This window comes from Neodiprion fabricii, chromosome 3 (assembly GCF_021155785.1).
Source record: "Neodiprion fabricii isolate iyNeoFabr1 chromosome 3, iyNeoFabr1.1, whole genome shotgun sequence".
In the NCBI taxonomy this organism is placed as follows: Eukaryota; Metazoa; Arthropoda; class Insecta; order Hymenoptera; family Diprionidae; genus Neodiprion; species Neodiprion fabricii.
The window spans coordinates 33,545,445-33,569,935 of NC_060241.1; the positions used below are offsets into that span (position 1 = coordinate 33,545,445).

At 39.2% G+C, this 24,491-nt stretch overlaps 3 protein-coding genes across 10 annotated transcripts in view; all 3 read left to right on the plus strand.

Moving 5' to 3' along the window:
• The first annotated feature begins 24 nt into the window (after window positions 1-24).
• Window positions 25-2,684, plus strand: LOC124179042 (mannose-1-phosphate guanyltransferase alpha-A). Its single transcript, XM_046563017.1, has 5 exons — window positions 25-355; window positions 572-1,148; window positions 1,347-1,623; window positions 1,731-1,995; window positions 2,352-2,684. The coding sequence occupies exons 1-5, from the start codon at window positions 316-318 to the stop codon at window positions 2,450-2,452; spliced, it is 1,260 nt and encodes a 419-aa protein (XP_046418973.1). The 5' UTR covers window positions 25-315; the 3' UTR covers window positions 2,453-2,684.
• A 146-nt stretch (window positions 2,685-2,830) lies between these two features.
• On the plus strand, window positions 2,831-10,355 carry LOC124179041. Of its 3 annotated transcripts, XM_046563014.1 has the most exons (11): window positions 2,831-3,545; window positions 4,038-4,312; window positions 4,481-4,574; window positions 4,659-4,684; window positions 4,910-5,455; window positions 5,579-5,739; window positions 5,882-5,963; window positions 6,048-6,368; window positions 6,466-6,953; window positions 7,067-7,317; window positions 7,413-10,355. In XM_046563014.1, the coding sequence occupies exons 2-11, from the start codon at window positions 4,109-4,111 to the stop codon at window positions 7,658-7,660; spliced, it is 2,421 nt and encodes an 806-aa protein (XP_046418970.1). In that variant the 5' UTR covers window positions 2,831-3,545; window positions 4,038-4,108; the 3' UTR covers window positions 7,661-10,355. The 3 variants fall into 3 exon arrangements, with proteins under 3 accessions (XP_046418970.1, XP_046418969.1, XP_046418971.1); XM_046563013.1 differs by having other exon boundaries at window positions 4,481-4,684; XM_046563015.1 differs by lacking the exons at window positions 2,831-3,545; window positions 4,659-4,684 and having other exon boundaries at window positions 4,171-4,312; window positions 7,413-10,353.
• A 5,579-nt stretch (window positions 10,356-15,934) lies between these two features.
• The window catches only part of LOC124179044, a 122,798-nt gene continuing 114,241 nt past the window's right edge, over window positions 15,935-24,491 (plus strand). For 2 of the 6 annotated variants that reach the window (XM_046563020.1, XM_046563026.1), the window contains exons 1-2: window positions 15,935-18,229; window positions 19,092-19,164. In XM_046563020.1, coding sequence (XP_046418976.1) covers window positions 18,164-18,229; window positions 19,092-19,164 — 139 coding nt within the window. In that variant the 5' untranslated portion in view covers window positions 15,935-18,163. The remainder of the gene's footprint in view (window positions 18,230-19,091; window positions 19,165-24,491) is intronic. The other 4 variants (XM_046563021.1, XM_046563022.1, XM_046563023.1 and 1 more) reach the window with 4 other exon arrangements.

Below are 24,491 nucleotides of genomic sequence, written 5' to 3' on the forward strand. Positions count from 1 at the left end.
CCGACACGAGCGAAAACGCCGCTTGTACGGCGAGTACACAAAAATGTCAAAAAACGTCTCATTCGCCAATCGGTTGAGGTTGATTGTCGCAGTATGAGAAAAACATACAATTTTCGATGACACTCGAGACTGCGCGCATCTAGTGTTTAAACAATATATTCACGAGAGTCACCTACAATTGCGAAAATTGTTCGACGTGTCAAATTGATTCTACGTGTCAAAGTACACGTAACCTCTCAATTCAAGTTGAATAGGCTGAGCCGGAGACGATAGAACGACGCAATAATAGAAGATATCATTAAATTATAGTGAAAAATGTTGAAAGCAGTGATACTGATTGGTGGTCCCTTAAAAGGTTAGCTACTTTTGTTGTTTTATTTCAACACGAATACTATGTTTCCATTGATAACATGCTACTCAGGCCAATTGTAAGCTCTGTTTATTTGGTTATTTATTTTTTCTTAATCTTCGTGTAAGATTGTTTTATGTATTCTGTAATATTTGATCTCAATTGTTCCAATATTTCACTATAGAAACCTACAAAAATAATAGAAATTTTATTTCTTTGCAGGGACCAGGTTTCGGCCCCTCTCGCTGGACATTCCAAAGCCCTTATTCCCAGTTGCTGGGTTGCCAATGATCCAACATCACATTGAAGCATGTACCAGAGTACCCAACCTAGGGGAAATTCTAATCATTGGCTCGTACCCAACCTCTGATTTACATCAATTCGTGCAAGACATGACCCAAATGTACGGGCTCAGCATCCGATACCTGCAAGAGTTCACAGCACTGGGCACAGCTGGAGGAATGTATCATTTCCGTGATCAAATTCGCTCTGGCAGCCCTGAATGTTTTTTTATTATGAATGGTGATGTATGTGCCGACTTTCCGCTTCAAGATATGGCCAAGTTTCACATTTCCAAACACTCTTTGGTTACTGTTATGGCGACAGAAGCCACTCGGCAACAATCTTTGAACTATGGCTGCATGGTTTTAAAAAAAGGAGGCGAAGTCGACCATTATGTTGAAAAACCATCCACCTTTGTTTCTACATTGATCAACTGCGGTGTCTACATCGCCTCCGCAGATATATTTCAAACTATGGCTGACACGTTTTATGCTAATCAACAACAGGAAAAGCTCTTGTGCGTAATACTTTATAAGAAAAACTTCACATCTGGGAAATAGCCCTTTTTAAAATATACTGTTCAATGATTATTTGTATACTTCTCTAACTCAACTTTCTATCACCAGTTTATCAGGGTAGAATTGTTAAGTTGCAGTAGGACGTAGGACTTTCAAACTAGCGATATAATCAAATACGTTTTGTATTGGGGTTGCAGGCAATTGAACGGGAATGGAAAAGACCCCGCATATATGTCATTTGAGCAAGATGTATTAATGAGACTAGCAGGGAGCGATCGTCTATTTGCTTTACCCGTAACAACTTGGTGGTCCCAATTGAAAAGTGCAGGCTCGGCAATCTATGCGAACAGACATTACTTAGCTCTGTATCGCCAAAGTCAACCTGCCAGACTGTGCGCAGCTGTACATGGCAAGTGTCATATCATCGGTGATGTCTATATTCACCCCACAGCGACTGTTCACCCCACAGCTGTGGTAAGCCGCTATATTCCTTCTATATATTACGCAGTTAATCTGTTCATGTCACATTCAGTTGAAGAATGCTTAAGTGATTGATGGTTACATTACGATGATCAATTTAGTTGGGCCCAAATGTCAGTGTTGGCGCAAATGCCATGGTCGGACCAGGCGTACGAATTCGAGAGTCAATTGTATTAGCTGAGGCACAAATCCAAGCGCACTCTATCATCTTACATAGTATAGTGGGTCGAGGCAGCAGAGTAGGAGAGTGGGCTAGAGTTGAAGGCACTCCGTGTGATCCTAATCCTGACAAACCTTTTGCAAAAATGGAAAATCCACCACTGTTCAACACGAATGGCAAACTCAACCCGTCTATCACTATACTTGGTAAGGGTCTGATAGTACTTTATACAAATTATTTTTGTCCTAAAAATTATAGCAGTCATATCTTGGTTCAGATTGCTATTCCACGTGAAAAATGATATAAAATGATATGTGTGTATCTAATTGTATAGGCCTCAAATCTTGCATTACTGAATTATAAAGATATAAACTTCCATACTGTTTGCTTCCGAAACAATGACAATTGCAAACATTAATTTTTTGGTATAATCGATGAAAATTATTTTATATTAAAAAAGAATCATGCAAAAACAAAACTTGTACCTAGTGTACAACATATGAAAAATTCGAGTTAGGATCCAGATTTGGTTACATGACGCAAGCATTTGTTTTCGTTTTAGGTACCTGCGTGTCATTAACAGCTGAGAAAATACTACTGAACTCGGTCGTTTTACCTCACAAGAATCTTACAAGAAGTTTCAAGAATGAAATCATCTTGTAATGCCTGCAAACATTTTGTTAAGTGCAATAAGAATTGTTAACTTTCTATATTGACTAAGATGTTCAACACTATTGTTGTAAATTTGCTTTGAGGCATTCCAAAATTGAATTTCAATTGGTACAAAGTTTTATACACCAATCTTTGATACATATTTTTTGAATTTACATTGAACTTTTGTCAATTACGCACAATATTTTTATTCAAATTAAAAAAGAATTAGGTTTAGATTAAATCTGTAATTTGTGATGTATATATACCTATATAGAGTATATGTTTAATGTATACATGTATATATATACATGTGCATAAATATACATGTATTGCCACTGTGGTTTACACTGGAAAAGAGGGTAATATTTAGCTAAAAAAAAACTTGGTATTCGCGAAAACTCGAAACAGTGGAAACGATTTTGTCTGACAGTTTAAAAAAATTACAAGTCGTAGCATATTATGCTTTTATTCGTACCATTAAATTGCATCAAAGTTCATGTTCATGTAACACTGAGAAATTGGCTTTGATTTTTCAAGTACCGTGCGATTCAAATGACAACATTTTCGGCGATCGGCTTAACTGAGAGCCGTCCACATCATTGCCTAATGCTGCTCTTACCGATCGACCGATTGTTATGTACCGACCGATTCCCGATGCTCTTTTGTCAATCCGAGGATCAGTGTAGGCTGTAGGCCATTTTATCAGTGTGCTCTGCGTGTTTAGTAAGAAAAGTATTCACATTCCTCGTAACTAGCGCTGCAGTAGTAGAGCCTGTTACTTTTGATTTGTGAATCAACAGGGATGCGCTCCACAGGTAGTTCTCAAGTGATTTCTTTTTCGATTTTCATTATTCGGCCGCTATCGTAGGAAAATAAATTACCCGTCAAACACACTGGAATCAATTAACAATCGAAAAATGTGAAAACAATCGCGCTGAGTTGAAGTTTAATATGAAATAGATGTGAGCATAGAGATAACTGGAAATCAGGACGAAGATAGAAGAAGAAATTCCACGCATTCCAAAGCTGGACCAGGTTAACCATCTACCACATTAAAAATGATATTTTTCCGCTCAGTTGCAAATGATACTTGAAGAACATGGTGAGTTGTTTATTTATGAAAATAAGCTCAAAATTAAGCTCAACATCCCTACAAATCTGAATTTCTTTTAGCTTTAATACCCAAGTGTTTATATTGTTAAAACTGATGGATTGATGAGTAATGGTGATAGAGAAATATGAATTTGTATTCTTGAAAAATTCTATTTCTGTTATTTTCGATGAAATACACAAGTAAAATTCAATTCATTCCTATTGTTTCTGATTATCTTTTTCTGTTTTACATGTTTAATTATATCAATGCGCATCTTATATAGTTCAGTATTGTTTACCTGTATTATTGCTCTAGCTTCAACCTCATCAAATAAAATACTTTAATATATATTTTATCACATTAAAATGTATCTGAAGGGATAACATCTGCAAACGACTGTAACAAAAATAGCAAGGAATACAAGAAAGTTTCAACAATATATTTTTATTTTAAACATACCCATTACTAAATGATACATCACTTTCTCTTATTTTGCAACAGCCAATGAATAGTCAAGAAATTGAATCGTGAAAGAGGTACCGAGGGTTACAAATGGGCAGGGAAGGCCGATTATGGCCCAGCAGCAGCAACAACATCAGCACGAGTTTTTGCCACTATGTGACGTGCTGTTTAACATAATCTCACTGGCCTCTTACTTCTGTGATGTTGTCTTTGACCTAGCAATGGGCTATGCTTTGGCCCATCACGCTGCTGCACCAGACTGTTTTTTTCCTCTCAGTATTACTTTTGTCATTACATCACTTGTTGTGTCTCAGGTGGGTTTAAACATACTTATGCTTTTCAAGATTCAAGTCCACTTCTTTCAATCACCTGTCCAGTTTGTTTAATGTTATAAAGCTGTTTTCATTCAGACCAACATTTTACCTGCTCATTGTATTATTTGGTAAAATGAACTAATCATTGTTCAATTCATCATTTTACAGATTATTAGTATTCGATGGTACCTTTGGGGTGCTCGAGGTAAGCTAACTGCTGCCAGTACTGGGACCCCTGACGATCATGGTATTCAGAAGAAAGGTGGTTTGATAGTTGGCTGTGTTTTGGTATTACATTCTATGCAAGTCGGAGTCCTTTGGCGCTACTTCAAGCTTTTTATTCCAGTCGATCTCGTATACGTCAAGCATGAGGTGCATTATTCATTCATTTAGTTTTCAACTATTTTCTACAGCTACCTTGCAAGATTTTTAAGAAGATTTACACAATCTCACAAAAATTCCTTCTAGTTTGACTGCATCTGAATATAAAATGCCTTTCACAGAGGCTGAGCTTTACAAATGAGCTCTTGGAAAACTCATTTGAGGTACATGGTTAGCCTCTGAATGCAGTCCTTTTAATAATCATTTTGTACACAGGTTCGGGAGCTCTGTGTACTACGCCTGATCCATGCGTTCTGCGAGGCAGCGCCAATGCTGTTGTTACAATTGTATCTACTATCGACAGGAATAACTGGAGAAAATGATGCAAAAGACGAAGAGGAAGAAGAAAACGGGGGAAAATTGGCTAAACTAACAGCAGTCTCAGCAGGAATGTCTTTGTGGAGTGTTTGTTGGGCAGTTGCTAGTTTCAGTAAAGGGGCAGCCCGCTTACGGAACTTGGAACGACTTGTACTTACATGGCTGGGGGTTTTAGCACAGTTAGCCTGGCGGCTTGGAACTGTTAGTGCACGTGTCGGAGCACTTGTCGCATATGCATCGCTTTACGGAGGACAGTGGCTCTTGGTTGTTCTTGCCCTTCATTGGTTGTCAATGCTCACTTGGTTGCTGCTTACTCCTGACGGTCTGTTTCATGGTGGAGAGCGTTTGCCGCTACCACGAAAAGCCTTTCTCGCTACCCTACTAGCATTTGTATATGTTTTTGCCTATGTCAACCTGCACGAAACAAATCACCGACAAAAAATGGTATGTATTGTTATCATCATTCTAAAACTAATGCTTCTGTCAACGAATATTTAAGTGAATTGACGTGGTTTTCTTTTGCTTTGTTAGTTCAATTGCTAATTATATCATTTCTCTCCTGTCTAGGGGATATTTTACACGGTTATGTTCTTGGAAAACAGCCTACTGGTAGGGGTATGGGCTACCGGTTTCCATCGAAGTAGTCTTCACCCCAATCCGATTACCTTGGCCTTCACACTTTTTGCTCTCTTTTTTGGAGGTCTCTTTTTTATGGCGCTCTATTACAGGTGCGACATCTGGAACATCACTGTTTTGAAATATATCATACCCTTCAAATGACAACGATTGAATTAGTTATTGTTGTTTTACCGTTTTTACTTCGAAAATATACAAGTTGTGCATTTAATGGTTTTCCAATTTCATTTGCAGGTTTTTTCATGTACGCAGACTGAGGTATGAGGCTGGGGGCCGCATGAATTCAACAAATGGTATGGCCACTTTTTGCAAGCAGGTCTGTACCACAAGATACATAGAAAAAAGATTCTGAAGCCACCCTGCTTGGTCATTGATTGATTTGTTCACATGATATTTACAGGAAGATAATGATGGAAAACAGATGAATTTCTTGGAAGAAAAAACAAATGGCATTGAAATAGGGATGAGAGGAGTGAAATTGAGCAACGGTGGAATTCCGGGAGTATTCAATTGCCGTTTTGCAAATCCAACTGTGTCTAATCTAAATCGAAAAAAAAAAAAACCAACTTCTTTTGTGCCTCCGCCACAACCATTGTCTTTGTTGACAAACGGTATGGGTGAGCCATGTCCTAGGATAAATAGTAATGCCGGACCTCGGCAATCAATTCCTTTTTGGAGACGACCGCTGACCATAGCTGTAACGCAGACACACAATGACCAGGTACCATCAGTAAAGTTCAGTACTCAAATCACAAATTAGATTTCTTAGATTACTTATTTGTACACGATTGTATTACTAACTGCTGAATTTGGTGTAGGACTGGCCAGCTATTGACACATATGACATAGATGCTGGTGTCAGTTTAGGAGGATCAGTGAGCGCGAATGACATCAAAGAGAAATTGCAGGAAAAGAAGCAACAACAGCTACGGGAATTGAGAGCGATTCAGGAAGAGATTAAATCAGGAAAGCTGGTACCACCGCCGTCAGCTTCAGCATCTACATCTGCGTCATCTCCTTTAGCAACAAATCAACAACCACCGCCAAATGCTAAGCTGCACTCATCTACCAGACCTCCTTCATCAAAATCCCCATCTGACATGAACGAAAGCATGACGCTATCCTCTTGGCCACCGATCAAAATGGATTGCCTCTCACTTCCTCTGCCAGCCGCATCTATACATTATCCGCCCAATCCCTGGAAAGCTCCACAACGAGAGAGAGCTGTTACCCCAGAGATTTTACTCGCTCCTCAATGCCTACCATGTTATCCGCATTGGACACCACCAGGACATCTTAGTCTCAGGTAAATTCAAGGATATGCCACTTCAGGTTAGCTTCTAATCCAAATTTCTTCTTGAAAATAGAGTTGAAGTCGTATTAACAAGTCACTGATGTACTGTTCCATATATTTGGTAGGTTGGGTTCAAATCAGAACGAAGAGGATAAAACTTGTAATGAAAATGGCGAGTTTTCTATTGAGAGTAAATGTGACAGTGATGTGGAAGGCAGTCAGGTATCGCTGCCAAGAAGTTACACACTTCCTAAGGAATTTAAGTATAGTAATGGGCTCGGTATTGTCAAGGCTCGAGGACAGCGAGAGTACAGAGGCAGCAATAAGCCACCGCCATCTCGTTATTATCTTCCCTCGACCAACAGCTCAGACGATGGTAAATTAAAATTATGCTATCACATTTTCAGTATCAAGAGCCAATTTAATTGCGAGGTGGAATCGCCAATTGAAATCATGTCGTATTGTTCGCAGGCGACGTGGATAGCGCGGATAATGAAGAAGAAACAGACTCTGAGTTGCGAATACATAGTAATAACAATCATGCTCACAACAATAATCATCAACTACGTTTTCAGTCTAATAGAAATAATACCGTGGAACCCCCGACTCCAGTTCCTGCGATTACTTTAACAAGTTCTTGTTATTTGAGCAGCACATACGGTGCCCTTAGACCAAATCAACTACTCAGAGCGAAAGTTAAGCACGAAACTAAGTTGTAAATTATAGAATTTTACAAAATATTTAAATAATATTATATATACAAGACAGGCACCAATCGGTGTTAACAAATATCGTAACCCAGTGTCTTACTAACAATAAAACTGATGAGCGAGCATGACTGTTAATTACAGAATCATCAAAACGATCAATCTCTTTCAACAGTAATACGGAGTTGAGTTTTTAACGATACTTTTTTTGCACAATGAGTTCACAGAGTGTGTATTAAGAAAAACTCTCTAGATATTCTTGATTTAAATATCTGCCCTGGCTAAAATACATTTCGTCGAGATGGAAAAATCTCCGATTGATTTGACCAAGCCTGGAATTGGAGAATCGACGTTCCACAGAGCAGGTTTGGAATGAAGGTCTGTTGGTAGTTCACTTCATAAAATTCCATTTTCAATACCCTACCTTTCAGGAGTTATGGTAAAAAAATTAATTTTCGTGAAATTGTTTTGTAAAAACCATCGTTTTTGGTGTGCAAGTGTCTGTTTGAATGTTTACAAATTATAATATATCAAATACTTGTGACTCCATTTATCTTATCTCTTTGAGTGTACTGACCAAAAATTTCATTTTAAGGCTGGTACAAAACATTGGCCTGTTTCGAAATTCAAAAACAATCTAGTTTCATTTGGTTTTCTTTCGCTTTAATTTCGCTTACTCAAAAAAACATCTTACCAATCTTATTTTTCTAGATAACATTTTTTTCATATTACGTACTTTAACATTCTATTATTTAATTGAAGAAATACGCATAAATGCGTATCTTTGTAAATATATTCTACTTATTAGTTAGTATCTGAGTAAGAAAATGATTTCAGTTGTACATTTATAATGACTGTAAGTCTTACGATTAGCAGTGAAAAAGTAAAAAGAACAACGACTATGTTGACCGTTACCTAATGATTGTATATATATTTCAAGTTAAAGATAGGAGAAAAGAAGTGGCATCGATGCGGGATTCACTTGAGAGAGATAATCTCATTGATGCGCCTTTATCCGGTCCGTGCATTGTAGGTGCAGATAAATGAAGGTCGATTGTATTTTTCTTTTATGACGAACGTTACCGCTTGAAAGGCATAGGATTGAATCTAACACATGCAGAGCAATCACGCGGAATTCAGTGGCTCGATCGAGGCCTCAGAATCGATAAGATCGATCCGAATTCATTCTCTTTGTACAGGAGCTCAAGTAAAACGTCACGTGTAATTTAGTAGGAGATGGAAAACGTCGATAGGGTAGATATCTTCCCATCTGGTTACACACATATAGCTAAGTTCTCCCTGGTTGCGGTGTGGAATCGCTACACATGCTCCGACCATTGACTACTGAATATTGACTATTGGTTAGAATCCGGCTCGAGACCAATCTTGGGGTGCAGGGCTTAAACGAGATTTATAGGCAATCGGGTGAGGACATCCCACTCGCCTTTGTCAGGAGCACGAGACCATTGTGCCTAACATTCGAATTTTACACGTCTTCAAAGACTTTCACGTGGTGCTAATAATAATGCTTTATATTTTATTTTTTTAGAATTTTTTTAGTAACTTATCAATGCACTTCGTGACGATCATATTATTATACAATTACAACAGTAATGCTTTACGGTATTCCTTGCCTTATATTGACCCAATATAATATTATTATTTTCCTACATGGTACTACATTTCCGTATTGTTTTTTTCAGGCATTCCTGACTTGCATATAATTTTTTTTTTTCACACAAATTTCCGACGGTTATCGACAAGAAGTCTCTCGGAAAATTGATACCATGAAACAAGAGCTCTAGAATGAAGGAAAACTGCGGTAGACGAATTCCAAGTGAAGATACATTATATGAATTACGAATGAAAGTTCGGTGAGTCGTGCTTTTACTAGTGGATCGAAAAGTAGACCATAAAAAGTAGAAATTGATTGTCACGATTTCTCGAATACGTGATTGAAAGAATTTTACGACATTATCTTCCATCGACTAAATCGCTGGCTATTTATCAGGACACAAGTTGAAGGAATACCGTTTCCATTAGTAATCTTTTTTTTCCTCTTCGCAGTCTTAGCTCTAAACGTTTTACATGTTAACAAATGATTCAATCCCATTTACGCTAGTTTTCACTGTTTGCGGACAGATCATTTATACACAATATACCTGCTTACGTAATATCCAAAAAGTACTCACTTTAAAGGAATGTGCATACATTGTTTTTACATTATTTCCTAGATCTTTTTTGTGCCCGTTGATTGTTAGGTAAATATAACCAAACGTACCAGATTATTAGCCAAAGATTACGGCCATAAACTACGATGTAAAAGCCCAAGGTGACTTTATGGCTTTTTATCATCCGCCAGTCAACCGCAGCGACAAATTTACCGTCTGTTATTATCATTTTCATTTTTTGCCATCGCATGCACATTTTAGTTTTTGTATGTTTACGAAATTGATTTTAGTCTGACGAGTATAATATGTTGGGTATAATTGTAACCGTGTGTAACATCATCTAACGATGTGTATTACGTAACGTATTAACTTCTGACTTGTCATATAGTGTGTCTAATGCAGTGGCAATGCAATCCTTCTATATTTTTAGACGGATTTCATTTTGGCCTACGCGTAACGCAATTCATGGAGAAATAATCGATCCCTGTCGAGGGTAGTCAGTCATGCTGCAGTTATCTCGCATTTTTATTCATTTTCTTTTTTTTTTTTGTTATCTCGTCGTGGGATTTATTCTACCGTTATAATTGATAGGGCAGAGAAAAGTTATGACGAACATCTGACTATTTTTCCACGTCACTCTATGAGCTCGCGTAGACGCGCTCGCGAAATGTATATGAAATATATATTTGACTGACGTAACGATAAAACTGATAAAAATAAATACATAAATATTACTCCCAATACATCAAAGCGAAACGATGTACGATGTATTCCAGAATATACCGCCGTTTGTAATCATTCTCATTTATCTTATATGTACCTCGTAGTTGTTTATTGTATGTAAAAACTAAAATATACATGCGATTGATTAATTAATACAGTAGCGGATGATATTGTGAAAATGTTATAGATATGTAATAACTCAAACTGTATTTCCTGGAAAGCCGTAGAATATTTGTCATCGATTACTTTAGCAAGGTTTACGAGACGGTGAGATAATAATAACAACAACAACAACAACGACAGTATTAATAATATATAAATACATGTTAAATCTTTTTTCCTATTGACTGTACACAGTATTAATCTTATCCTTGTCGTTCTCCGCGGATGTTGTATCCTTTTTGTAGACTGAGGATTCGAAAACTTGATCTTCGATACCTTTGACTGCGAAATTTCTCATAAGTCTCATGAATAATGCGATTCACGTATACGTAGGTATACGAAGCGAACTCGGGTCGAGTTTAACCCTAAATTCTTGACCGGTACAAAGAGAGCGCAAGGCAGCAAAGATTAATAAATTGTACGGAAGGTTTGAGAACCAGACCGTATCGCGCGTAACATTATTCACTCTAGCGTAATGTGTCGACCGACGAATAGGTACACGAATACAGAATAATCATTGCACCAATGCTGTACTTTACAGTAGATAGGCATCTGCATTCATCCGTGTTGCACATAGTTATATAACACTATTATAATTGCAAACTACATACGACAGTCATTGACACGCAGTTATATAATCGGCCATTTGTATCCACAGCTTTGACAGGTCAGTGTAGATTTTCGTTTGAGCTTTATTTCTTTCTGCGCATGATACTGTAAAAAAAGAGAAAGTATTGAAAAAAAAATAAAAAAAAAAATGTATACAACGTTCCGCAATTATAAACTGAATTCCCTCGAGGTGCAATATGCAAACTGCAACGCGCAGCGAAGGTAAATTGGTGGTGTTACACTAGGGAGAAATAAATAAATAGGGAAGTAAAGAAGTTTTCTCTGCTGAAAAGGCATTTAAATTCATAGGTAAATCATCCTTGGGTACATGTACCCTATACAGGGTGTCCTATGTCAATGGGTCCATTGTAATATTCCTAAAGTACAAGATGGAAGTATAGGAATATGAACTGGGGTAGTAATATCTTAGTTTCGATATATGGATGTTACTGAGAATCAGTAAACCTTGTTTCGAATGACGTACTTTTTTAATTTAATTTCATTATTTGGCAATTATAATTACATTTATTGTGGAGTTATATTATTACACAAAGCTCCAACAATCGCTCTAAGGATCAAATGGGTAAAATCTTGTAGTTTCCGAGTAACGCAATCCCTGGAAGACGCTAGATTGATTTGAAAATTGATACACCCTCTATATTTTCACCGTAATAATATAAGCTGCTGTGATAATAAAAGTGGCATAACCATTTCTCACAATATATAATCTCTGCTTATCTTTCCTTTCATATCTCTTACGAAACACCAAATGTAACACCTACACTCTCTTAAATTTCGAGTTTTATTTACACGCGGCTTTTCTCTTGGCTAAGCGTCAATCGGCCTAACCGTAACTCTTAATAGTACAGGTATCCGTAATTTTATGTAATCGTTATTATCCCTCGGTAACTGTACGTTATTTGAAACTAGATCTGTACTCGAATCGAAGTGCAATGGTAAAGACCGTTTCTGATATACCTATACCGTTTACCGCCTGAATATTGATTTGGTTTTGATACTCTCGTTGCATGTGATAGCGATAACGCTATCAAGATCCTTCTAGAAAGCTTCTGGAGATCCACGTTGAGTCAGGATATAAGTGAAAATACCTTTTTTCTCCTACTCTTGCAAGAATTACCCCATATCGACCGTTGAAATTTTATCTTACGCGATGATCTTGCATCGCATATACATATTCCGTGATCGCGATGTCTTAACCCATTCAGTCGCAGAAGCCACTATATTGGCAATCTTTCTTTCCTTTTTTTTCCAGTAATTTTTTTATACTCCATGCAAAATCCTAATTTTTATTGCACTTTCCAAATTGTATTGCAAGGTGAAAATTTTGCACGCGTCTAATTCCAAATACGAATATATTATGATACATCGCTGCGAGTAGTGGTCAACTAAAATCTAAATCTCGTGTCATTTTGAGATATTATCGACATGCAAATGGAGCTTCACAAATCTCAATGTCTTTTGTAACCTAGAGATCTCGAATTTTAAAATAGAAATATCTGTTAACGATTCAATTTCCGGAATTTGTAGGAAGCCTTCGCGTATCTCGAGGCCGCCGGCGAACCGTCGATAATACGATTAAGCGTTATTTATCAGTCGTCAAGCGTAAGCGTGAGAGTGCGGATGCGCCTAGAGGCGAGTAACTCGCATTGCAAGGATGCAAATATTTGTCGTTCCGCGGCGGTTTCGGCAGGTGGTGTCATGGCGTCGTACTGGGATCGCAGCTGAGTCGCGGGTGGCGCACGCATGCGTTTTGGAATGGAAAGGAGGGCCGCGTAGAGAGGCAGCTCGGCTTGCGAGAGAGAGTAAAAGTCGGTGTGCCATTGGCAGCCATGCACGTAGGTAGAGGATATCCGAAGGGGAGACCGCGTCGCTGCGCGAGTGTCTCGAAAGGACGCGGTCGACGCGATGACGCGACTTAAAGAATGTGTGAGATTCAAAACAGACCGAGTGTTATCGCCGAAGGGATACGCCGGGAAATGTCACAGCGCGTGAAAACGCGTTCGTTTGTTTTTTTTTTCTCCATCATCAGAAAGCTAGGAAGTGCACCAAGTGAGTAACGACGAGTGCCTCCCCCTCCCCGGCCCCCCCCCCCCCCTGTTCCCGACCCTTCCAGCAAGTGCGGGCGAGACCATTTTCGGCCGAGCTGCGCGCATGCAGCCCGTCTTAACCCCCGAGCCGCTGTACTGTCTCTCTCTTCTTTTCTCTCTCTCTCTCTCTCTCTTTCTCGCTCCCTCTCCGTCTCTGCTCCTTGCGTGGCGAAGTGGATTCTCGCGAGAGACAGGGAGAGAGGCTGCGAGCCGAATGAATACGCGGCTCGATCGTCCGCTGCTGCTGCTGCTGCCTTCCCCCCTGCCCTGACATAGACCCATTCCGCCGGTCGCGTCGCTCGATACGTTTACAAAAAGTAAAAAAGCCTCGAACGGTTTCGGGACGGGCTCAGTTTGCCGGATAAATACATATCTCGGTGGGTTCGTTTCGTCGGGAAATTGTATGAAAATTGTCGAGGTGTGGTGGCGGGTGCGATACGGCTAGCCATAACCTAGATGTGCGCACGTCGAGCCAGTCCATTGAGCAAAGTGAACTACCATACTCGCGCCTACGCGAGTCACAAGGTTAGTTACGGTTCAGCCGGGCCGACGAGAACCGAAATCAGCCGAAGTCGGCCGAGCCGTCCCGCCACGCACCGAGGTATCCCGAGTCGCGCGAAAAAGGGGCTGGAACCTCGAGCCATTCGTACTTTTGGGGTAGGAAAAGCTGGGGGCAGGCATCCCCTACGTCTCGTCTTATCACTACGACGCAACCCCTCGAGTCTCCTCTTTGTGAATGGGATACGTGTCTTGGTTTTACGTTCCCTTTAATGTACTTATAGCCAACCTACCTACCAGTCGACGCGTACGCACACGCTTATATATACCGCGGGATAAATCAATGGTTATTCTCTATTTCCTCTCGTTCTTTGTTCGCGTTATCTTTTCTCACCGAAATCACAAGTTGTATAAATATTCCACGGTATTCAACCGAGGCCAGCTTTGTTGCACCGGTCATCCGTTCGAACGTACACAAGTACTTGACGATTAGAATTATTTCAAACATAATCTTTTGTTCGCGGATTTTGTTGCCACTTTGCCAAACACCTATTTATCGTCAATGTTTTACTCGAACCGGTAGATTGTTCTAAAAACTTGTTTTCCGTACGTTTTAAAACAGTATTGTGTCGAGAGTATCGATCCGTACGATCGATACGTCACGGAGCGAGGCAACAATCCTGCGACTCGTTGCGAAATATGAAAAAATATATTCGATTCGGTTCAATTTCCGTACCGCTAAGCGTACCGAGGTTTAGCAGGGCATTGTCCAACCTAAAGTTGAGACGTGAAAATTCGTAACCGTGAATCCAACATGCCGTATATCGAAAAGCAAGGATCATCATATCGCGAAGTCACGTACGTTACGTACCTCCGTTTATTAATTCGATCGCTACGAAATAAAACTAAAAATTCCCACGATTTCCCAACAATCGTTATTAAATCACGACCGCCAGCGGGATAGGTAAAGGTCTTCGAAAGACAAAACGCGCATCTCCTCAAGATCAAAATCTCTCTACAACGCGAGGAGCCAAAGGTTCGAAGGCGTCCTTCGCAGAAGTTTTCCGCGTAACGTTCGTCAGATTTCCTTCCTGCAGGTACATGCGCATCTCTCGTCGGACCGACGGAACGCGCCGCGACCGTCGCTCTCTCGGCGTGTTTACGCCGCTCCTCGTTTTTCGGCAGGCAGGGAGGGAGGGAGCAGATCGGCTGGTCCCGAAGGAGTGGGGACGGGACGACGCGCCGTTCGACGCTAGGTTCGCGTCGGTTGGCGCAGGCAGGCGGCAGGGAGGCTCGCTCGGCTATACTTGGGCCAGTCAGTCAGTCAGTCAGTCAGTCGCATAGAGGAAGTGCCGGTGGCGAGGCGGTTCGGTAATACCGGACGATGCGACAACGGGCAGACGACGAAAGGATGGCTGGAAGAACGGGCGGGCGTTCTTCGCGCGCGTTCCCGAGGATGGTATGCCTCTTCTAAGCATGCCCCCCGGACCCGGTTTATCCTCCTATTGACTCGGCCCCTCGTCGCGGTGTTGTCGTCATTTTCTTTCCCTTCTTTACTTTTTCACTCCCACTATTCACCGTTCCGCATTCTCACGTATCCATCCATCCATCCATCCATCCATCCATCCATCCATCCACCTACCTGACCGTACGGAGTTTATTAACGTGTGTCGAAGGAGATAGCTAGATAGACGGGGGACGGGGGGCGAGGCGGTGGGGTCTGGGGCGGGGGTGGGGTGGGTGGGGGGAGAAGGACGACCGTAGTGAGTAATATTTTGTGCGGTGGTAGATTGTTGTAATATTATGTATACGCGTACGATAAAGTGTCGTTCGATTGTGCGCTACAACGGCTCCTGATTACAAGTACGTTACGTTATACGTACGCGCTGTTTTTACAAACAGGTGAAACGTTTCGAGGTGAATAAACTAATGAAAATAATATTATTGATAATACATGGTAACGATACGAAGATGTAATACGAAAAATAAATAAATAAAGAAAAAAGTGATCCGATCGACAACGAAGTCGTCTCCACTGCACATTTAATTAATCGGGATAAAAATTTCGTCCGAGAAACAGGGGCGTTTTCACTTTTACAACGTAACGTAACGCTTGTGCGCGTGTGTGTGCGCGTGATTGTTCGTTACGGTAAAATATCGTTAATTCCCAGACGACGAAGAATCATCGACAGCAAGCAGCTTCTTCGTGCTTGTTCTTATTATTCCCGTCAAACGATGGCTTCGTCGTATATACCAGTGTTTAACGCAACGGCGGCAGCGACGCGACGATGCGATATTGTAAGCCGACTCTGAACCGTTAGAGGCTGGGATCAACGACGCCTCTCGCTCCTACGGTTTCGTTTCGGAAAGAAAGGGGAAAAAGTAAGAAGAAACAAACGACGAGCTGTGACGTGTTTTGTTACACGCGTCATACGACGACGAACGCGTCCGTTCGAGATGGAAGTAAAGTCCTGTTGCTCCTCTGGCTTTGTTCCGTAATTTTTCTTCCCATCAGCGACGACACTGGGCGTCGAAAAAACGATGAGAAACAAACGGCAGAACAGGAACAGGCACAAAAAACAAAAAAAGGAAGACATACCCCGGCCACCCTCGAAACAGGACGATAATTACTATCTAATCCGTGTAACACGTCGGCAATCGATCCACCCTGTTCAACAATAAACGATACGCAAAGGACGCCCCATGAAAACGATGATACATCGCGGTCACTGCATCAATGCTCCTCGAACGATGAACACGATGATAAACGATACAGCCAGAAGTTGCAATCTGACGCGTATTTTGTCCGACGTTGGATACAAAATAACGATCGAATAATAGTTATTTTGACGATAGAAAGTTTGAAAAACGACAAAGAAGTAACAAGTAAAAATCGACAAACAGTGTGCGCCAGAGTGGCGTAAAGCTGAAAGACTGATCTCTACGTAATGTGTGGAAAAATGAGAGAATAAAAAATTAAATGAAAACTGCAGAATTTCGCTACGCGGGTGAAATCACGCGAAAACTATACAACACAGGGTCAAGTTTTTTTTCGGTGAATGTGCGTGGTGGGTGGCTTGTGCTCGCGATATAATATAATTCGTGTAAAAGTTGGGTGCCTGTGCCGCATAATAATAATACCGAGTATCAATCGTTACGAAGGCGAAGCCGGTTGGTTCCTTATTTACTTGCACACTTGTTTAATGTAAGAGGATTATTAGCGAGCAGCTGACCGCGCAGCAATTCCCTTGCCACATCCTAATATCTTTGTCGTCTTCGTTACGCCCGAGAGTCACGCAAACGCAGAGAGAAAGAGAGAGAGAGAGAGAGAGAGCAATGGTTATTCCGTAACTTTTGTCGGTGTTCGGGCGATTTTTTCTCTCTCTCTCCCCCCTTCCCCCCCTTCGATCTTTTTTCTTCCATTTTTCTCCCTTCTTCTCCACGTCGAGCCTCAGCCGAGCCGAGTAACAGTTTTTCTTTTTATCTCGCTCGCCACTGTTACTTCTACTCGGACGCCCGTATCTTTGCTGCACGATAATAATTGGATCATAGAATCAGATTGAAATATATATAGATACATATACATGTATATGTATATATATACATGTATATTTATATATATGTAACTGAACTAAAGATAGACGGGACAAGGAAAAGATAATTATTATCGGTGAAAATTAGTACGAACCTAATATGATGATCGGATATATGAACTTCCGACGTATTATGTTATGATACGTTGTGTATACATGTTGTTACAAAGCTGCTGAAGAGGATTGACTGATTGACCGATTGATTGATCGACCGATTGATTGATTGATTGGTTAATCGATTGTACACTCGTGTGTATACCTATCTATTTATCTATCTATCGACTTATCTATATACACGTTTAATATACCTATACGTACGATATAAAGTATCTGTAATTTATTGAAAATTATGATGAAGTAAAATCGAAAACGGAAAGAGAAAATAAACGAGAGAAACCGTTGACCGGATGTAATAATGTACGCGATGCGAAATGGAATAAACTTTAAACACGTAGATAATAATTAATATTTGGCACCGTAAATACACACGTGAAGGGTGAAAAGGAAAAATCAATCGTTAATAAAAGAACAAAAGAAAAAGATTTATCTATACACACATACAAACAAACGCAAACATACTCCCATATACGTATATAAAAATATATAAATATCAATTGTGGTGGCAGTGTATTGAATTAAAATTAGTGAATTATGCTGAAGTTTTTAACGCACAAGCTACGAACTCACTCGCTGAACGAGGACCCGAACCAGGAGAAGGTGAGTTAGATTTAGAAACGTCATTAATAATACGTTAAATCTACCAGGATAGGGTAAGCGTACCAGTTATTGACCTTTTTTCATTGTATCTCTTTAATCCTTGGTTCTAAAATGACAAAAAAAATTAATTTGTCGTGTATAACCCTTCATAAATTGGCTTTAGTCATCGAGAAGTTCACAATTTCTGCCGTCGATGTGTAATTTTGAAAAATAATAAGGTCAGTAACCGGGGTACACTTGCCTTCCTCCTCCGCTCTTGTCGTTGCGCGTGAAATTTCCCTCTCATTGTCGTCAATAAACATGACATCACAAGAAGACAAGCTCGGCGACCCTCATTACTCTACGATTCTTTCGTATTCCATGTTGAATCTGCAGAGGCATGTGCATTAATCTTACATACGCGATACGTCCTTTAATCTATGTGAGTACGTTATACGTACGTGTGAATAGAGTACATACGGTCTATGTGTATGACAAAAGATACGATAGCGCGTGCGCGCGACAAGATTCGAGAGAGAGAGAGAGAGAGAGAGAGAGTGTGGTAACCTTTGCCTTGCGAAGGTCACTACCGGTGACTCGTGCCAAAATGGCTGCTACCGGTGCCGCATTATAATAACGTTACGCCGTCGTGAGTGAGTTAGCGGGTGGTTACTGGTTATGCATACAACAACGCTAGTGGGTTTGCCAATTTTCACGCTACTCGGAGGGGATGACGAGCGGAGAGGGGGGGGTATTAGACAATGCCGATGCGCAACATCGATATTACACGCGTGAATGATGTAACGGTGATTTTTTGTTATCTCGTTATCGCTCGTTGCACGATCATCAGATTGATTATTAATTCGTGTGAATATATTTTCAGAGCGACGATGATCACGACTCGGGAACTGAGTCCGACGATGAGCTGCAGGTCGGGATCGAGGAACCTTCCAGCTGTAAGTCTACAATTTTAATTCGACTGTCGGATTTATTTATTACACGTACATTATACCGCGTACTTCAATTCTTTCTATACTTGTGTAATACGGTACGATAATGTGTGTGTGTGTGTGTGTTTGTGTGTTTGTCATGCGTTCCTTCCAATCGAACTCCACGATGGATTATTATTAGTATTATACGTAGTGATCTTTGCTAATCGGGTAAATTTAAATATTATATATGTGAGAGATTTTCAAAGTTTTTCATCCTTTTGTATGTCAGAGGGAACAGAGAATTAATACAGAATAGAAATTTGGATTCAGGTACATACAATGTATAAAGTTTATAAAGGAAGAAGGAATCGTTATCAACGAAATCGTACGAAATACAATGTCGCGAAAAACTTTGAGGAAAAATATTTCATTAGCTGGCAATTTAACATTGTGAGTCGGCACGTGACTGACATCGAATATGTACTTTCCTACTTTTGGCGTGTTACAAGATCTCTCTTGTTATTGTACATTCACGTTTCGCTGTAATGTATTCACAGTGTACCTCATTATACACGTGTAAATATTCACTTTCAACTTAATGTCAAGGACGTTCTCGCGTAACGACTTTACGTTGAAGGATATGTATTTTTTCTTTTCTTTTTTTTTTGTTTTCTTCCAATCTTTTTCTTATTACCCAATCTCGGTTCTTTCTTTTATACTTTTTATTTCTCTCCGCATACTTGTTGTACGAACGGCGTGATTCATATAATAGTTGAATAAGAGACGTTGAAATAAGAGACGCAAACGAACGGATGAAATTAAAACACTGGAAATAAAAATAAAATTTTTTTAAAAAATAGCAAACAAAATTACAATTAAAAAAGAAATCTACTAATTACTCGCTTCCCTTCATCGCGAGAGATTGCTCTGCGACAGAAACGTGCACTGTACCTAAAATATACACGATCCCTTTTCTTTTATCTTTCGCTCTGTCATGTCGGCACGAGGTTCTAAGTAGGTAACTACAACTGTAAAGTTTTGCCATGGCTGCTCCGATGCACTTTACTGCAACGTGATGCTGCTGCTGCTGTTGTTCTTTTAAAAATATTACAGGGATCACCACGACTTTCTCTCCCTCCACCATCCAACTCTCGCTACGCTCTCTTGTTATCTTTCATTTCCTACGCGATATTTATTTTTATACGACGTTTCGCTCCGTTCTCGTCTCCGTTTTCTGTACATACATAATTATATTACAACCTTGTTATATTCGAACTTGACCTCGTTTCAACGATCTTTCAAGCAACGAAACGGACTTTCGCTGAACCCAATGGCGAAGCTGAATAAACTACAAAAAAAAAAAAAAAACCGTACCGTCACTAACGAACAGCGATATAGTATATTTATATTCTCAATGAAAATTTTTTTTATTTTTGAACTTTATACCGCAGCACCAGATGTACCTGTACAGGGTGTAAATAAAATTATCAGTCACCGGTTAACAAGATGATTCTCCGGGTAACTATCGGTAATGACCTGAAAGACATGCCCGCGGAAAATCGATCGGTTTTTTAATTTTTTTATTTTGAACCACTACGAATTCAACGTTACGAATTTTGGAGATCTACTAAATTTAAACTCTATTAATTCTATTTGACTGAGATCAAAATCATTGAAATCCGGTAACTCGTTCTCGAAATATCCTCGGACGAAAAAATTGATCAATTGCGTGCATGCGTCTGACAGATGATGAGAATTCACTAAATAATCGCGCAATCGGGTGTAATATCGATTTGTAATTATTTCCTATTTTTATCGATTTTTTTTAACACGCTCAACAACATACTCGCGATCCATGATTACTCTAAAAGACTTTTTTTTCCTCCCGACGAGCAGAATTTTTCAGGATCATTAAATTTTTTGACCCAATTTGAGCTTGATAGTCAAGATCAATTTTGCGGGGGCATATCTTTCAGGATCTTCACCGACATCGATCTGGAGAATTTTCGGTAAAATGGCGACATATAATTGTCTTACACTCTGTACAATTTAATAATAATTAATCGATTCGGGTCTTTGGAATGTGATTTTCTTTGTTTTACGTTAGTATATACTATCCACAATCCATTCGTACTGTACAAATATACATATAACAACGTGAGTTATTCGCAAAGATATGAAAAAAGGACATTAAAAAAATAATTAAGTAAATTTAGAATCGCCTATCTACGTATCGTATACGGTGTAAAGTGCGAGATTACAAGTGACACGAGCCAACTGCTAATAATACAATCTTATCTCGCGTACCGTTTGAAACGATAAAATGGAAAAATAAGGAAGCATAAAATAAGGTTGAAAAAAAAAGATATAATTCACGTGAAACAACTCGACGATACGTGTGTAGTATGCGCCATAAAAAAAAAAAAATAAATAAATAAAATAAAAATAAAAAATAATAATAATTTTGTAATTTTATCCCGTTGTATAAAAAATATCGGGAAAACGATTGAGATTATTTTTAAACGAATATGTGGCAAATAGAAAAGTATCGATGCGGTGATTATTGATTGAATTGTTGTTTATTTATTAATTTCTTTTTATTTTTTTCATATCTTGTAACACAAACATTGCAAATAATTCACAAATCATATCGCGTAGAGATTTATCTCTTCTTTGACGAAACATGTATTCAACTTTATCGTCGTTCGTTTTACGATTATTCTGATCATTCGGAATTTACAGGCTGCAGATTTTATTCCGTTATTATATTCAACAACGATAAGTTTCCCTGGCGGTACAAAATTGTAATTGTAGTATGACGCTTCAGGCGATTCGTGTTTACGCATACGCGTATAACCGCGGAAATTATGTGTTCCTGTATTACTCACGTTACAAACTCTCATTTCCGGCTATCATTTTTCTCTTTCTTTTATTTACTCCCGATTCCAGGAATCTCTGTTTTTCACAATTTTTATACATATACACTATACATCTATATATATATATGTAATTATATCTAATATGTATATTTCCCAGGATTATTATTATCATTATATCATTGATCCCAGCCGAATTTCCAACGCGAATGTAGAATATTCGTGTATATATGGATACGTAATGGTTCTTCCCTTTATCATTGATTACGATTGACAAATTACGCCCAACCCAATTGTCTTACTTTGAAAACAAAGACCTATGTTATTAATTGCGTTTGAGTTTTTTTTTTCTTTTTTTTTTTGTTTTGCTTAAATTGTAAATTCTTTTTTTACTTAATGTTTATTACTTAAATTCACATCATAGATGATATCGTTAATTGACACGTGATTCTCCCGACTGCCGTGTAAAGCGATTCTTATTGTTAGTCTACTTGCACGGAACGCGGGAAAATTCAAATTAAAGAAATACACTTTGCATACATATGGCGTTTATACCCGTATGCATGATTATGTCGAAGTATTTTGAGTTTTGATCGGAATTCAATACGAATTAAATGCTGGACGCGGTCGCGATTATTTCGATGATAAATATAAGTGTATTGTAATAAAATTTAGAAAATTAAGTAGTCGATTAGGGACTGGATGACGACGATGTGCGCGCAATTATCATAATAGCGCGCTCTTTTTTTACTGCAGGGATAGTTCTGGTTTTATTGTTACACGCGTAATAATAACAATTATAATATGTACCAGAGAGGTGTGCGTATATATATATGTATATTTTGTATATGTATATATGGTATGTGTACTCCAGTTGTTACTATCCTACTCGGTATAATACGTATTATAACGCTTTAACGCGTGTTAGAAACTATAAATCAAGTTGCTAAATAGTTATAACGCGTTTTGCGACTCGTACAACGTCAGGTTACCTAGACACTGTACGCGCTATGGAATATCTACCTAATTGCACATTATCTCGCTCAGAATTGTTGACAAACACGACGTTGCAAAGGGAGTAGAAGTCGTCGAGTTTCAACGAGCACGACGTTACAACGTCACTGTAACGATGCGCGTACGAGGAAAAATTTGGGGAATTTAGTCTTATTGAAATTTGTATCAGACATTTTTGTCGTAGAGTCAAGTTGAAAAAATCAATTTTTTTTACGTTCAATCCGAGATGGCGTCCCCCCCCCCCCCCCCCCCCCCCCCCCAAGACCGAATACTTGGATTTTTCATCGAAAATCATTACTGCGCCACTTTTTTTGCAGGGTAAAAAACCCTTATTGATTGTACCGTGTAACTCCACGCCGCGCCGTTTCGATCCAGGACTCTGCAGACGGGTGGAATCCTGGCGCAGGTTGCGAGGGAAGGATACGGCAATTGCCGCACCCGGGGTCAAGGGCGGTTGCATGCCTTACACTTCTCCTCCTCCTCCTCCTCCTCCTCCTCCTCCTCCTACTCAGGTTCCTCGTTTCCACCTTACACTCCTCGGTATCCGTGACGCTCGTTTCTCCATCCTCCGTTCTCCTTTCTCCCGTCTTCGCCTTGTTCGTACCTTTACTACCTACGTATTCTCCTTCCCGCACTACGTTACGTTGGTGGGTCAGGTTATGTAATTTTTTTCCTCATCGCATATCGCGTTTCACTTTTATTATACATCGCACTCATCTTCTCCACGCACGTTATACGTACACGTATATCCGTATAAAGTATATGTAATTGGTGTGTACTTCGTATTAACCTTGTACGTACCTATAGTGTATACATATATACGTATATATATATATATAATATATCATACTCGGCACTTGAGATTCAACATGGTGTTACACAAGTAGGCAGGCATTGCATTTGGAGGAAAAAAAAAATTGATGTCGCGAAAACGCATCTTTTTTTCCCTCCCATTCAATTACTGTTATTATTCTACGCTTTCCTACGGTTTTCATCATCATCATCATCATCATCATTATTATTATTATTATTGTTGAAGTCAATAATTATTCAAACGTTGTGACATTATTTTTTTTCTAATTTATTTATTTATATTTTTACCAGCTTTATACGCGAGGTATGTAGTTATACGTATTATTTATTCGAACAACAAGCTGCAGTATAATAATTTATTTTAGTCAATTTTCTTTTATTTTTCACTGCTAAAATTGAATTTAATTTTTTGTGTTTTGCGGTAATCGAACAAATTGCGATTCATTTTGCGAGGTCTTACTCGTTTGTTCCTATGAAAGTTTTCCGACGAATGAGTAGGGAAGAAAAATTTTTCCGTGTAAATAATTATGGTAATTTTCTGCCGAGTTTACGTACATCTATCATTTATTATGCACGCTGAGGTTGTGAAGTTTATTCTGATATATACCCATATATACATAAATGAGTGTGTGTGTGTGTACACAAACG